General features: G+C 44.4%; 1 protein-coding gene across 4 annotated transcripts in view; it reads left to right on the forward strand.

Moving 5' to 3' along the window:
* Positions 1-12,651, forward strand: part of kalrna (kalirin RhoGEF kinase a) — a 147,866-nt gene that overhangs the window by 48,792 nt on the left and 86,423 nt on the right. For all 4 annotated transcript variants that reach the window (XM_076875398.1, XM_076875397.1, XM_076875399.1 and 1 more), the window contains exons 8-14: positions 698-820; positions 3,066-3,188; positions 3,335-3,526; positions 5,174-5,305; positions 7,218-7,316; positions 7,395-7,526; positions 10,962-11,084. In XM_076875398.1, coding sequence (XP_076731513.1) covers positions 698-820; positions 3,066-3,188; positions 3,335-3,526; positions 5,174-5,305; positions 7,218-7,316; positions 7,395-7,526; positions 10,962-11,084 — 924 coding nt within the window. The remainder of the gene's footprint in view (positions 1-697; positions 821-3,065; positions 3,189-3,334; positions 3,527-5,173; positions 5,306-7,217; positions 7,317-7,394; positions 7,527-10,961; positions 11,085-12,651) is intronic.

The raw sequence follows: 12,651 nt of genomic DNA on the forward strand, positions 1-12,651 counted from the left end.
CGTACATGACCAGTAACGTTGACCGCTTTGAGGCCACTGTTGTTGTGATTTGGTGCTATAGATAAAAGTGAACTGAGTCTAGATGATTATTTTGTTCATAACTAAATGAAACTCACATCCTTCCAGCTGCTGAATGCTTAAAGCACATGGTATCATAACACAAGATTCAGTCCACAGCCTTATTTTTTCTCATTAGCCAGCTCGTTAGCAACCCTCATTATCTGACAAGTGCTGGCTGCATATTAGCTCATTAGCCAAAGGACTCCACAGGGAAAATTTGAGTGCAGAACTTGTTTGCATTAAGCACATGAAGTACATGTGCATTGCCTGCGTGAGCAGCATTTACATTGATGTATGAGTGTGAGACATCTTTCATATTTAAATCTGTGCTTTACGTTTTGGATTAAAGAGGATCATCAAGGCAATATCAAACCGGCCAATGGCATGCGAGTGAGAAGGTGAGGCTAAACTGTGGAATTATACACATGCAGGTGCTGTTTTGTTCCCCACTTGTGCACCTGCAGTACTAAACACAGCAGTAACACAGCAGTGTAAAAGACAGACGTAATGAACTGTTGGTTCAATCCAAAGAAAATCTGCCATCACATTCAGATCAGAAGTGATGTGCTGAATGAAATGTAAGACACACTCGATGAGCTTGCTGTTGTCATGTGACACATTGTGCTTTTCCTGACAGGTGGCCAGTCTGCTGGATAAGCTGCATTCCACCAGGCAACATCTCCATCAGATGTGGCATGTCAGGAAACTGAAGCTGGACCAGTGCTTCCAGCTGCGCCTCTTTGAACAGGATGCAGAAAAAGTGAGTTACACCTAAATATGATGAGAGTGTGAGGAAGGACGAGGCTGGGATGAGTACAAAGACATCAGGGGCCTGTGCTGGCGTGTGCACCAGCTCTGATACAATGCTGTTATGCATGCCTCATTCACCTGCACTGCTTTCTGTTAAACGCACTGGGGTTAGTATACCTGACCTGCAGACTAGAGCAGCCAGGGATTGAATGACCAGCCTTAGCTGACCTGTGCTACCTCCTGAGCTGCAGCCACAGTTCAGCATATCGAGGCTATCTTCTTCTTCTTTGGGTTTGACATTGAAAGATAAGGCTAAGTTTTCACACTGAGGTAGTTATCAGCTGGATAATATGTTGTTCGTCTGCTGTTTCGGCCTGGCAAACCTTCAATTGCCTTCAAGTTTCCTCAGATAATTTCAGGACACACTTTGTCGCTTGCTTGCGTTTCATACTGAGGTATGCCGGACTTTAATAACTCTTCAGAATCACCTTGTTGGTGCAAATATGCTTTTTATGATTATAGTCTAGCTGCTAGCAACAACATGCCTAAAACTACAATCTAAAACTGATGCTACATTGTCTGTTTTATTCCTCGAGGTTGTGCATGAATGCTTCATAGTTTGTGTGAAGTTGCTTAAAAATCAAATGTTCAGGTAGAAGGACGAGTGAAAAAGCACCACTTTAAAAATGACAGATCAGCTCCTTGGAAGCAGAAATCTGAGTATGAATGAAGTTCAAGACTTACACAGTTACTCGGGAAAGACAATGACTAAAAACCCTCTTACTGTCTGCACACCGAGGTCCGGTCACCTCATCTTCTAGGTCATGCTGTTTACTAGAGAACTGATTGGTCAGTACTCTCTTATGTACTTCCAGAGCTGTGCCGTATACAGTAAGTTACCATGGTGATGTAAAAGGTAAATCACCATTAAAACCTGAAAACCTCTGATTGTACCTGATAGAACGGGCTTCTCGTCCTGAGAAGTAGATGATGTGTAAACACCAAAGGCAGTGTAGCTCAACATCTATGAATAAACTGTCCCTTTGTGATGGAGACCTGTTGTTGATGGAGCCTCTGTGTACTGAGTCACACGTCATAATGAGACGCTGCCATCTAAAAATAGTTTCAGGCACTTTGACAAAAATAACCTAAAATCACAGAAGATTTACTTCATTCAGCACAGCTGCAAGCAGCTGCTCTTTACATCTGTACAGTCACTGTGTTGGGAAACTCCACTGTGGCCTGGATGAATCAGCCTGTGGCATTTCTCTAAACACAGGAATAAGTCGCAGTTATTCCAGTGGAAAATCAGCCAACATCGCTTTACTTTCTCCGAGTTAGTTGGAATTGTGAATGAATGTTAGAATTCCCGTCATTCCATTCATTAACATACCAGCCTGTTTACAACAGCTACTCCTGTTTCAGTCCAAAATGCTATATATGGACATTTCCCATATCAGGACCAGACTGTAGCTATTGTTCAAAGGCAAAGGTGATTATTATGACTTACTTTAGTTGTTATTCTGCTCGGGTGATGGGGATACAAAGACTGGCCTCACTGTTGTACAGGCTCACAGGCAGGTCCTGCTACATTAAAATACAGTAATTACTACGAAAGCTGCAGTTTTTATGTTCATGGAGGCACAGTTTATAATATCTTACTGTCAGCTTGTACCTCTGCCTCCTGATAACAGAGCTGTGTTGTTGATGGGAGCATAAAAGCGCCCCTCTCGTACACAGACAGACACTGGCGGCTTGCTCTGCTGCTCCATACAGAAATCCACATGCAGATAAATATTTACTGTAAAGCAAACAGAGAAAAAAGAGAAGGTTTTTGTCCACATCAGTGTTGTCACAGCGAGGCACTGTGGGGGTGTGTGGACCCGTTTACACCGGGAATCACTCAGCTCTCGCGGTCGGGCCGGGAAAACATTCAGGCCTGACGAGGCGTCTGTTTTGTGGAAAACGCTGCAAGAAAAATGGCTGTGTCTTGGTTGCCGTGGTTACCGCGAGGCACAATAACCAACCCGTATCTGCGTGAAAGGATGAATTCTTCATCATCCTTCAGGGTAGGCTAACTTTTTCTTAACTTTCCACACTGTAGACACTCAGCTGTGTATGTCTGTGTCTGCACTGAAGTCTTTGGGACTTTGGATTTGGAGGGATTCGGTGCATTACTGATAATGTTTTGTGTTATCACGAGTTTACATGTGGTGTGAATCATTGCACTGATCTGCTGTGTGGTCTGCCTGCAGATGTTTGACTGGATCAGCCACAATAAGGAATTGTTCCTGCAGAGCCACACGGAGATCGGCCGAGGTTACCAGCACGCTGTGGAGCTACAGACTCAACACAATCACTTCGCCATGAACTCCATGGTACACGACGCCTTCGTAGTTCTTTGCAAACCTCATTTATCATTTATCGTGTTGTAAAAATGACTGGCAGGTCAACTGGTTTAATTTCTGTGTAAACTGCTGACAGTTGGAGCAACAGTCTTTTGATGGAGGCTCTTTCTTCCCAGAATGCCTACGTAAACATCAACAGAATCATGTCGGTGGCGAGTCGTCTGGCGGAGGCCGGCCACTACGCCTCCACTCAGATTAAACAGATCTCAGGACAGCTGGATCAGGACTGGAAAAGCTTTGCTGCTGCACTTGACGAACGCTCCACCATCCTGGCCATGTCATCTGTCTTTCACCAGAAGGCTGAGCAGGTGAGATCCCAGGAAAACCTTCCCAGATGTTTCTGAGCAGATACTCACTTACCCAGCCTTCACAGGGGGGACGTCGGCCACCCTTTCTAACCGATGTAACAGAGGACAAGCTGCACCTCTTACTGGTGACTGATCGGGTAACTGTCTAATCTAAAAGTCTCTCTGCAGTAGACACATGTCTAGAATGTAACATGCAAATGGGACATTTATGCTGTCTGATTATATTTAATAGATCAAACTGCTCTACTGCTGATTCTTGGAAGGTTGACATGGCAACAGATGGAACCTGTTTGATTCCTGCTGGGCCCTTGACATTAGCTACAAGAGAACATTTGAGAAAGCACGAGATGAAAGACAGGGAGAGAAGTGGGGACAGGAGAGGGATTGGATGACACTGACTCCAACAGAAAAGCAGATACGTGTTGACTCAGGAGGAAAAATGGAAAGAAAACTGGCAAAGCTACAGAAAGGATACAGTGAGAGTAGAGTGTGAAAAACAGGGAGGAGATAAAGTGGGTCTTCCTTTTAAGCCATGTAGACGGTTCTAAAGAGGCTGTTGAGAATGCATGTAAACAAAAAACTATGATGAAATAATGAGATAATAAAAAAGGATTCACAGGTCAGTTCAGCTTTATTTATAAAGTGCCACACCAGCCATCGCCTCGCTGGCATTGGTTAACTGTATGACTGGGATTTGCTGTGGAATATCAGACACCCTGTGCTTTTCACAGGTCAGAGCAGGTTCAGCCTCAGCACTGTGGCACATGTGAAAGGGTCCCGCATTAGACATGGGTCAGAACCACTGTCAGGCTGGAGCAGGGTGTCAGGGTGTGGAGGATGAGCTAATTGATAGTCTAACCTAAACCATCTGGGACATTAAGTTTTGGTCCATACGGCGATCCCAGGAGCTTTGGTATTCCCCTGGTCCAGATGTGGGAGGAGATGTCCAGGACGCCATGAGTACCATTTTGAGCATGGACTTGGCTGCTGCATCATTTTTGGCGTTTCTTTGAATTCAGGCCTCTGTGGGTTGATCATTTACACTTCCATCATTTGGATCATTTCAGCACTTTCTGCAGAATTTCCACCTGTTTATATATTTATATTTAAAGTTATCCATGAATTCTCCTTTGGAAAATCTTGTAATATATAGCATGTTAGAATTTTTGGAAATTTGCCTCCCAACTCTGACCCTGGTTGAGACGGTGACCTGGTTCAGAGGCAGATTTGATGAGATTTCCCAAACGTGCAGACCAGTATTAGTCTAGCTATAGCTCATGTGAGCAGGCACTGAGTCCTGCCACATCTGGACTCTGGCTGACCTTGACCTGCCTGATGTTAGGCCCAATATTTGTCCGAACTGCAGGACTTTATCTCAACACTACCACCTTAAAAATGAAGAAAACTGTTCTACTTTCATCAAGAGTTTGAAGCATTACTGTAGTGATGCAGAGAAGGGTAGATTAAACGCTCCCATACGGACAGTAAGCCACAAAAGGACGTTGATCATGGTTATATGGAACAGACCAAAGCTGACCCAGAATATCTGATACTGTCAAGGAACCAGAGAAACATCATTTTGTTGAATGAATCTTCTCATGAATGCACGCACTGTATGAATCCATCTGTGTCTGTTTCATTCATAAGTTTCTGTCTGAGGTGGAGACCTGGTGTAAAGTCTGCAGCGAGGGCGGGTTACCATCTGAGATGCAGGAGTTGGAGATTGCCATTCACCGTCACCAGAGCCTTTACGAGCAAGTGACCCAGGCGTACACTGAGGTAAACCGCCCAACCTACTCACTCAAATGAATGTTAGCGGCAGCTGAAGCTGACAAACATCACACAAAAACAAAGCACAACGCCGCTGTGTGCCTGCAGCGTCTGTGATCTGTGAAGAGCTGATCACTTTGGTAATGTGGTCACTCCACAACCTGTTTGTCTGGAAAACATTTAGGATTTAAAACATCTTTAATGTCCAGAAACTTCGCTGTAAATGATGTCACGTGTAAAAAACATTGAAATATTTGGGCTCCAGAGCCTCTTGTGGATGCTGCCAGTACTGCGGACTGAGACTGGCTGTGATGACAGGGTGCCATCGGGCAGTTGCTGCACTAACCCTTCAAGCTGTTGTGTGAAGACACTTCAGTAAATGTATTCTGTGCTCGCAGCAGCATTCTGGAGTTTTATCTTTAGACGGGGGTTAAATGAGTGAAGGTGAGAGATAGTCCCATGGTTGCTTTAAAGGAGGAGAGACTTCCTCTTTAGTGGGATCAGTCATGCCTGCAGTGGCTTCAGATCCTTTGGATTCTGGTTTTCAATAATCTGTACAACCATGTGACAAACATTGTTTTTTGCATACTTATGCAAATGTGACATGCACCATGCTAATTCATTTATAGAAGCCTTTCTCTTGGGTGGGCTGTACAAGTGCATCAGATATATTTTGCGACCTCTTTTTGACATTGTAGTTGTTGCTAATGAGCGTGTTGGATTTGTGCTGCAGTGGTCCCCTATGGCTGTGAGTAGTCTCGAGTCTCACAGTCATACAGTCCATGATGGATTGCAGCTGCTGGGACAGTTTAGCTTGTTCTGCCTCATAGTCAGATCTGTTGCACACTAGAACACCACTCTAACCAGAACCCACAGCTGAGAACAAACTGGTTTGTGTGCCAGACTCAACGGGAACAAGGACTGCTGTCACTGCAGTTCAGGACACTGGTATTGGAGTTCTTAAGGTGAGGAAAGTGCAGACATCTGACTGTTGCCCCAAAGTTTATTATTACTTACATGTTTATTTCTTCAAGGAAAATGTGTGTTTCTGGTTTCACCCACATACGTGTGTAGATGCACTGGAGTGACATCACATTCTTAATCCATAAGGCTTTAATGGCCCACCCTTTGCAGCAACAGCAGCTTCCACTCTTCTGAGAGTGATTGTTTTCCACAATGTTTAGCAGAGCTCAGACATGTTGGACAAGAAGGTCTGGTCCCGGCTATTTCACCCTGAAGGTCTTCTATCGGGTTGAGGTCAGGACTCTGTGCTAGTCAGAGTTCTTCCACATCTAACTTGCTCCATGCTCAAGTCAGAAGTGCCATTATCCTGACAGCTTCCAAACCCAGATTCATCCATCGCCAGACGGAGAAGCATGATTCGACGCTCCAAAGAGCACGTCTCCACTGAGTCCAGTGCCGGTGTGCTTTACCCAACTGCATCAGATGTGTTTGGTGATGTAAAGCCTCAGAGTTGCTTAGCTATGGAAGCCCGTTCCATTAAGCTCTCTACAAACTGCTCTCGAACTAATCTGAAGTGCCACATGAAGTTTGGAGGTCATTAGCATTTGATGCTGAAAGTTGGTGACCTCTACACACTGTGCAAAGCATGGCGGACAAAGAAGCACTGTCGTCGGGGAATCTGTTAAAGTGTCACAAATAAGATAATCCTGTGATTGGTGGTCAGGGATTCAATTCATGGTCATGGTGACAAATCACAACAGCAGCTGGTTAAATGGGGCGTGTTGTATAAAGCTCTTTGAGCGCTCAGGTTGAACAGTTTGTAGGTGGCAGAGTCGTCTTTTTGTTTTATTGTAATGACCACAACCATACTTTAAATCCTAGAAACATATTAAGACTTTTACAGTTGGAGCACCAGTGACTGCTGCTCATGTGATTCATGTGATTTATGTGTTTGCAGGTGAGTCAGGATGGTAAAGCCCTGCTGGATGTCCTCCAGAGGCCTCTCAGTCCAGGCAACTCGGAATCTCTTACAGCCACTGCAAATTACTCCAAAGCGGTCAGTGTCCCTGTGTTACCAATAGGAAACATGCCTACACCATCTACCGATTAAGCTAACGTTTGTGTTTCTCTGTAGGTGCACTGTATCTTGGACGTGGTTCATGAGGTTCTTCACCATCAGCGGCGTCTGGAGAACATTTGGCAACATCGAAAGGTCCGATTGCACCAGAGACTGCAGCTCTGTGTATTCCAGCAAGATGTCCAACAGGTAAACACACAGCAATGTTCAGGGTGTGACCAAAAGGTTCTGAGAACAGATCCATAAAAACGTTATATTTCCGTCCTTCTTTTCTCATTGAAGACCAGCTTCTTTTTTCAGATGGTCTGCTATTTTTCCATCTATCAGTGGAAGACCCATTTTGCCCCGTTGCACTTGCGCCTCTGTTGTGATCTCCTGAGCTGTGTGGTGAAATCATGGCGCGCGTGCCTGGACATGTCTACAGGGTGGAGAATGATTACAGTTTTGATTTTGATGGAAATATTCTCATCCCATCCTAGCAAACGTCCCCGTGCTGGCCAACAGTGGGTAGCAGTAGCTGTAACTGTCGGGCAGTGTGGGCAGGGAACTCAGCGTGCCAATGCAAAGCCCACAGCAGTTTTGGGGGTCCCCCCACATGGCTTCCTGTGGGCAAGCTTGCAGTCCACATCTAGAGTGTGGGCATGCTGTGCATACATACACTGCAGGCCTACAATGGGCCCCACTGGAGACTCTACTTAGTGTGGACGGTCCACAGTCAGCCAATTCTATGGGCTCCCAGTCTGGGACCCCACATTTCACTGTGGCTCCAGTTTGACACATTGACACTCGTGCATCACCGACAGCAATGACCGATGTGTGTGTGATGAACGTACCACACGTTCTCTGCTGCCTTCTGTGTCTCCCACGTGTGTGGTGGGAACATTGTGGTGACAAAGTGCTCTGGTGTAAGCCCAGCGTCAGATAGTGAGGCACCAGGAGTGAGATACAACCAAGCACCGCATCATTCATCTCTGAATTCTGCCTGAGCAGCTTTTTGTTCTTTGTTAAATAAAATCACTAACATGAAACGACTTTCAGTGTCTCTGCATCAAACTTCAGCAATAGTGTGCTGGGCTTTAACACATGCATCCAATTCAGACGGTGCCACCTATAGGTTCAGTAAGGAACAGCAGGTACATGGTTAAACATTACTGTGCAAAAGTCTCAGCCTCCCCCACATTTCTTTATATTTTGACTTTAATGTAAGTGGACTTGAGCAATAGTTTTCCTTTAAAATCAGTAGTGGACTAAAGAGAGGTTAGTAATCCACTCAACACTGACCTATGACCTATGAGTCATGCAGGCAAAAAAAGGTCCCAAACTCAAGGAATAAACCATCAAGTGAAAGCAACACAGTGAAGCACTTTCAGTCTTTATTGAAGCAGTCAGTGTTCTTTATTTCCATTTATGTGTCACTGTTAGTATTTCCCATTTTTATTAAATAAAGAAAGTGAGGGGTGGCATTCTTGCACCTTACTCCATGTTTCAGTTGTATTTTCCACGTCTGAGTGTAGAGCTATGCTGTAAGGAAGAGCCGCACCAAACAGGAGAAAGCTCCGTACAGCTTTCCAAAGACTGAACGTCTGAGCTTCTACAAATTAACCTCACACATGAAAGCTAGCTGGCTATAAGCACGCAGGTGGTTGGGACGGTGACTGGCCTGGAATCACTAATGCATTTACCAGCTCAGCTCTGACAACATGCAGGTCCTGGTGGTGCCAGCGTTTGCTAAAAGCTGGCCAGGTCGGTCAGTGTGATGATGTGTGGTGAAGCTTTTGCACAGTACAGGAGGTTTTATTTAAGAATCCCATTTTGTTGAATTTTCATGCAAGGCCCAGCTGTACATATGTGTGTTTATATTTCTTTGGGGAAATATAAACACACTCTTTAACTTTTCTGGAGGACAGACACATATCAGCACATTGAATTCATTTGCACAGGCCTGATGTATCTGCAGCTCTGATGCATTTAGTGTATGTACAAACAGGCCTTGGCAGAGCGAGTTAGAGCTGCAAACTCACAGATGAATGCTCTAAGTTTTGGCGCCATGCAAATATTTATTTAACCCAGGGGAGACTGTGGGAGAGTGTTTAAGAGAAGTAAGAAGACAAAGAGACAGACTGAAGAAGAGATCATATCAGTGGGTTATAAATTCACTTAAAGCAGAGCTTTGCAAGTTGTACTTGTCATGCATCACTTTCTATGAGCCCCCAGAGGGAGAGGCACAGGCACAGAAAGTGAGAGAGCGACCTTATACAATCGTGCATAAATCACTAGAAAAGGCTGTTGCACGAGTGCTAATGCTACAGGATATACATGACCCCAGAGATGAAGAGTGAGAGATGCAGACGTGAAGGCTGAGCGTACGATGTGTGCAGATCACCAAAGACAGTCCAGCTGCAGTTTCAGTCTGTGCACTGTGACCCTACACTGACGTCTCTGTGGCTCCAGCTGGACCTGCTGCACTGACATCATGAGTGCACGCTGTTGCTTCAAGGCCTTGAAACACATAATTTGCTAATGTGCGACAGGCTGGATGTTAATCCTTAGGATCCAGAGGTTGCCTGAGCTGCTGGTCTTACTGGACAGAAGATGGGTTGCCTGGGTTCATATTTTATTGCAGCAGTCATGCATAACATGCAGAAATGAAGATGTGTCAATATTTCAGTATGAACATTTAATGGAAAGAATGGGCCTCTGTTAGTACACCGTGCACCTCATTTCCATTTATCATTGGACTGTTTTATCATTGGAGATCTGAATGTCTTCAAATTATTGTCACTGTATTTACACAGCTATGTACAAGCTATATATACATATATTTGTCCTGCAGGAGACTCAGAGGGTAATGAGTGAGAGATCCAACATTTGGTTTCATGTCCAAACTCTGATTACATCATGTTTGTGCCTTAAAAAAGAGGCATCGATTTGTTTGATCTTACATGGCACACAGCAGTGGTAGCAGTGGAAACATTCTGACGTCACCAGATACAAGAATCAAGTGAACAAGTAACCAGTCAGCTGCAGGGAACCATACACTCGTAGGACTTTTCTCAGTTAACCAAACTGTGGAGGCGCAGGTTGACTCTGGAGTCTGTACATTGAAATTCCACGGGCAGGTCACCCACTACCCCCTTGTGGAAAGGAGGGACCACCACTATGCCACTTAATAGCCAATAATATATTTTAAGAAATCACAATTTCTTTCAGCAAATTATTTTAGTCAGAGTTTTAGTGGCTCTCAAACCTTTACAGGGCCAAAAACATGTTTTTTCATTGTTTATTCCCAGTCTCAGATGAACTGGAACCAGTACTGGGGTTACTGTCCAGGGGAGAAAAGGCTACAAAAGCCACAGAGCTAACAGCTCATAACACACTCGTATATGAAAAACATGGCATGGAGACATCCTGCTCTTCTCAGCTGCACTGACCTACATTTCCCACCCAGATCATGAAGGTTTCATTGATTTCATTCTTTATTCATGAGCTCTGAGACCATTTTGTGCATTTCTACACATGTCGGCAGAATAAGAGTTGGAAGTAGCAACGAGAGGTTTAGCAGGTGACCTTAAATCTTTGCTGTGTCTTCGGGATGATCTAAAGAAGGTGTTTTCTCCCGTCCAGGTGATGGACTGGATAGAAAACCATGGCGAGGCTTTCCTCAGCAAACACACGGGCGTTGGGAAATCCCTCCACAGAGCCCGAGCCCTGCAGAAGAGACACGACGACTTCGAAGATGTAGCTCAGGTAAGTTACTGGATTTGATCCTACTCTGAAGGCTCCTCTTCTCTGTTGTTTTGTTATGTTGTGCTGCAGTTTAGCTGAAAGGAGCAGGTCCAATTCGTCCAGGTCTTGTTAGCAGTAGAAATAAAAAAAGGTCAGCTTTGCCTAGAAGAAGCAAAAAAATCAGCCCAGTTTTTAATCACGTTTATCTGCTCACTGTGCAAACATCTGTTAGTTATCTGCCCTGATTAATTCCAAATTTTCTAAACCACCGTGTCTGCTGGTGGAAGCATTAGGAAATGCCTTTACACGACCATATATGGTCAAAGGCTTTTCTGAAAGATCTGCAGAAGATGTTATCCACATCCATTCCTCAATTTCACCGCTGCAGTTTGTCATGTGTTAAACAAACAGCCGAGTGTTGGTACTGAAGACGATCAGTCCAGCCTTTCTGCTCCTAATCTCGTGCACGTGTGAAACTTCACATGAACAGCTCACTCGGCCGCCTAACTTTATCTTTTATTGTGTGTTTATTTTTGCAGTCCTAACTTTGGCGCTTTGGTCGGCTGTGGTTGGTTTTAATGTGAGATGAAAATGGATGTTGACTTGACTTTATATGCAGCTGAAGTTGTGAAGACTGGATCGCGTGTCGGTCAGATTTGGCCCCCTCGTCTGCCGGTGCACGGGGCCGTGTGGCGTAAAGTCCAAGGGCTGATTTATTTTTAGGCTTCAGACAATAAAGGTCCTTGTACAACATTATTGTTGCTGCGATGTTCTCTCTTTTTGTCATCTCTCCTCTGTCATTTTATTCTCTTCATATGGAAAAAAGTTTTGATCTTTTATTAAAAGTTTGCCCTTTTTGACTTCAGTCATGTCAGAGCTGTCTGTAAGTACCAGGAAGCATCGGTGTAACTGGAATCTATTACACTGGTTAATACAGTAAAGGGATAATCCCATAAAGAAGCGAGTGGTAATCCTATAAAGAGTAGTTGTATGATCGGATATTTACACTCTGGATTAGGATTATCCTTCAGATCACCAGTGTTTACGTCTCTCTGTCCCTTCCCTCGTTAGTTCACTCTCCTTTTTGCAACATGGATACATTTAGCACATGTCAGATGAATATCTAAGTATATTTGCACAAACAGAAAGACGTGGCACATGTCTGCAAGTCTTGCTTTGTGATGTGATGCTGTGTCATTGCTCTCCTCATCTGATTAGGAACATTTGAGCCTCCCGAACATCAAACAGAATGACTCAAATACTATTTTACTCCCGCTGAAGTCTTCATCTTCCAACTTCTCCTCCCGGCTTTAAGCCTTCATTTCTTCAGAGAGCGTTGGCTCAGTCGCCTGCTTCACTACAAAGACGTGTTGGCTGATTAGGACGTCCTAATATGAAATATGATGACACTGAAAACTCTGTTAACAATGCAAATATGTGTGTACAACGTTTGGTATGTGGATTGTGTCTGTTTCACTTGGTTGTCCATGAGCAGTTACAGGCTTATTACAGGTGATTGGTTGTTGCAGCTTATTGACAAGATAACATTGTAGCCTTTTGTATGGAGTCTACATTAGGCTACGTTCAC

Source organism: Maylandia zebra, linkage group LG16 (assembly GCF_041146795.1).
Source record: "Maylandia zebra isolate NMK-2024a linkage group LG16, Mzebra_GT3a, whole genome shotgun sequence".
Classification (NCBI taxonomy): Eukaryota; Metazoa; Chordata; class Actinopteri; order Cichliformes; family Cichlidae; genus Maylandia; species Maylandia zebra.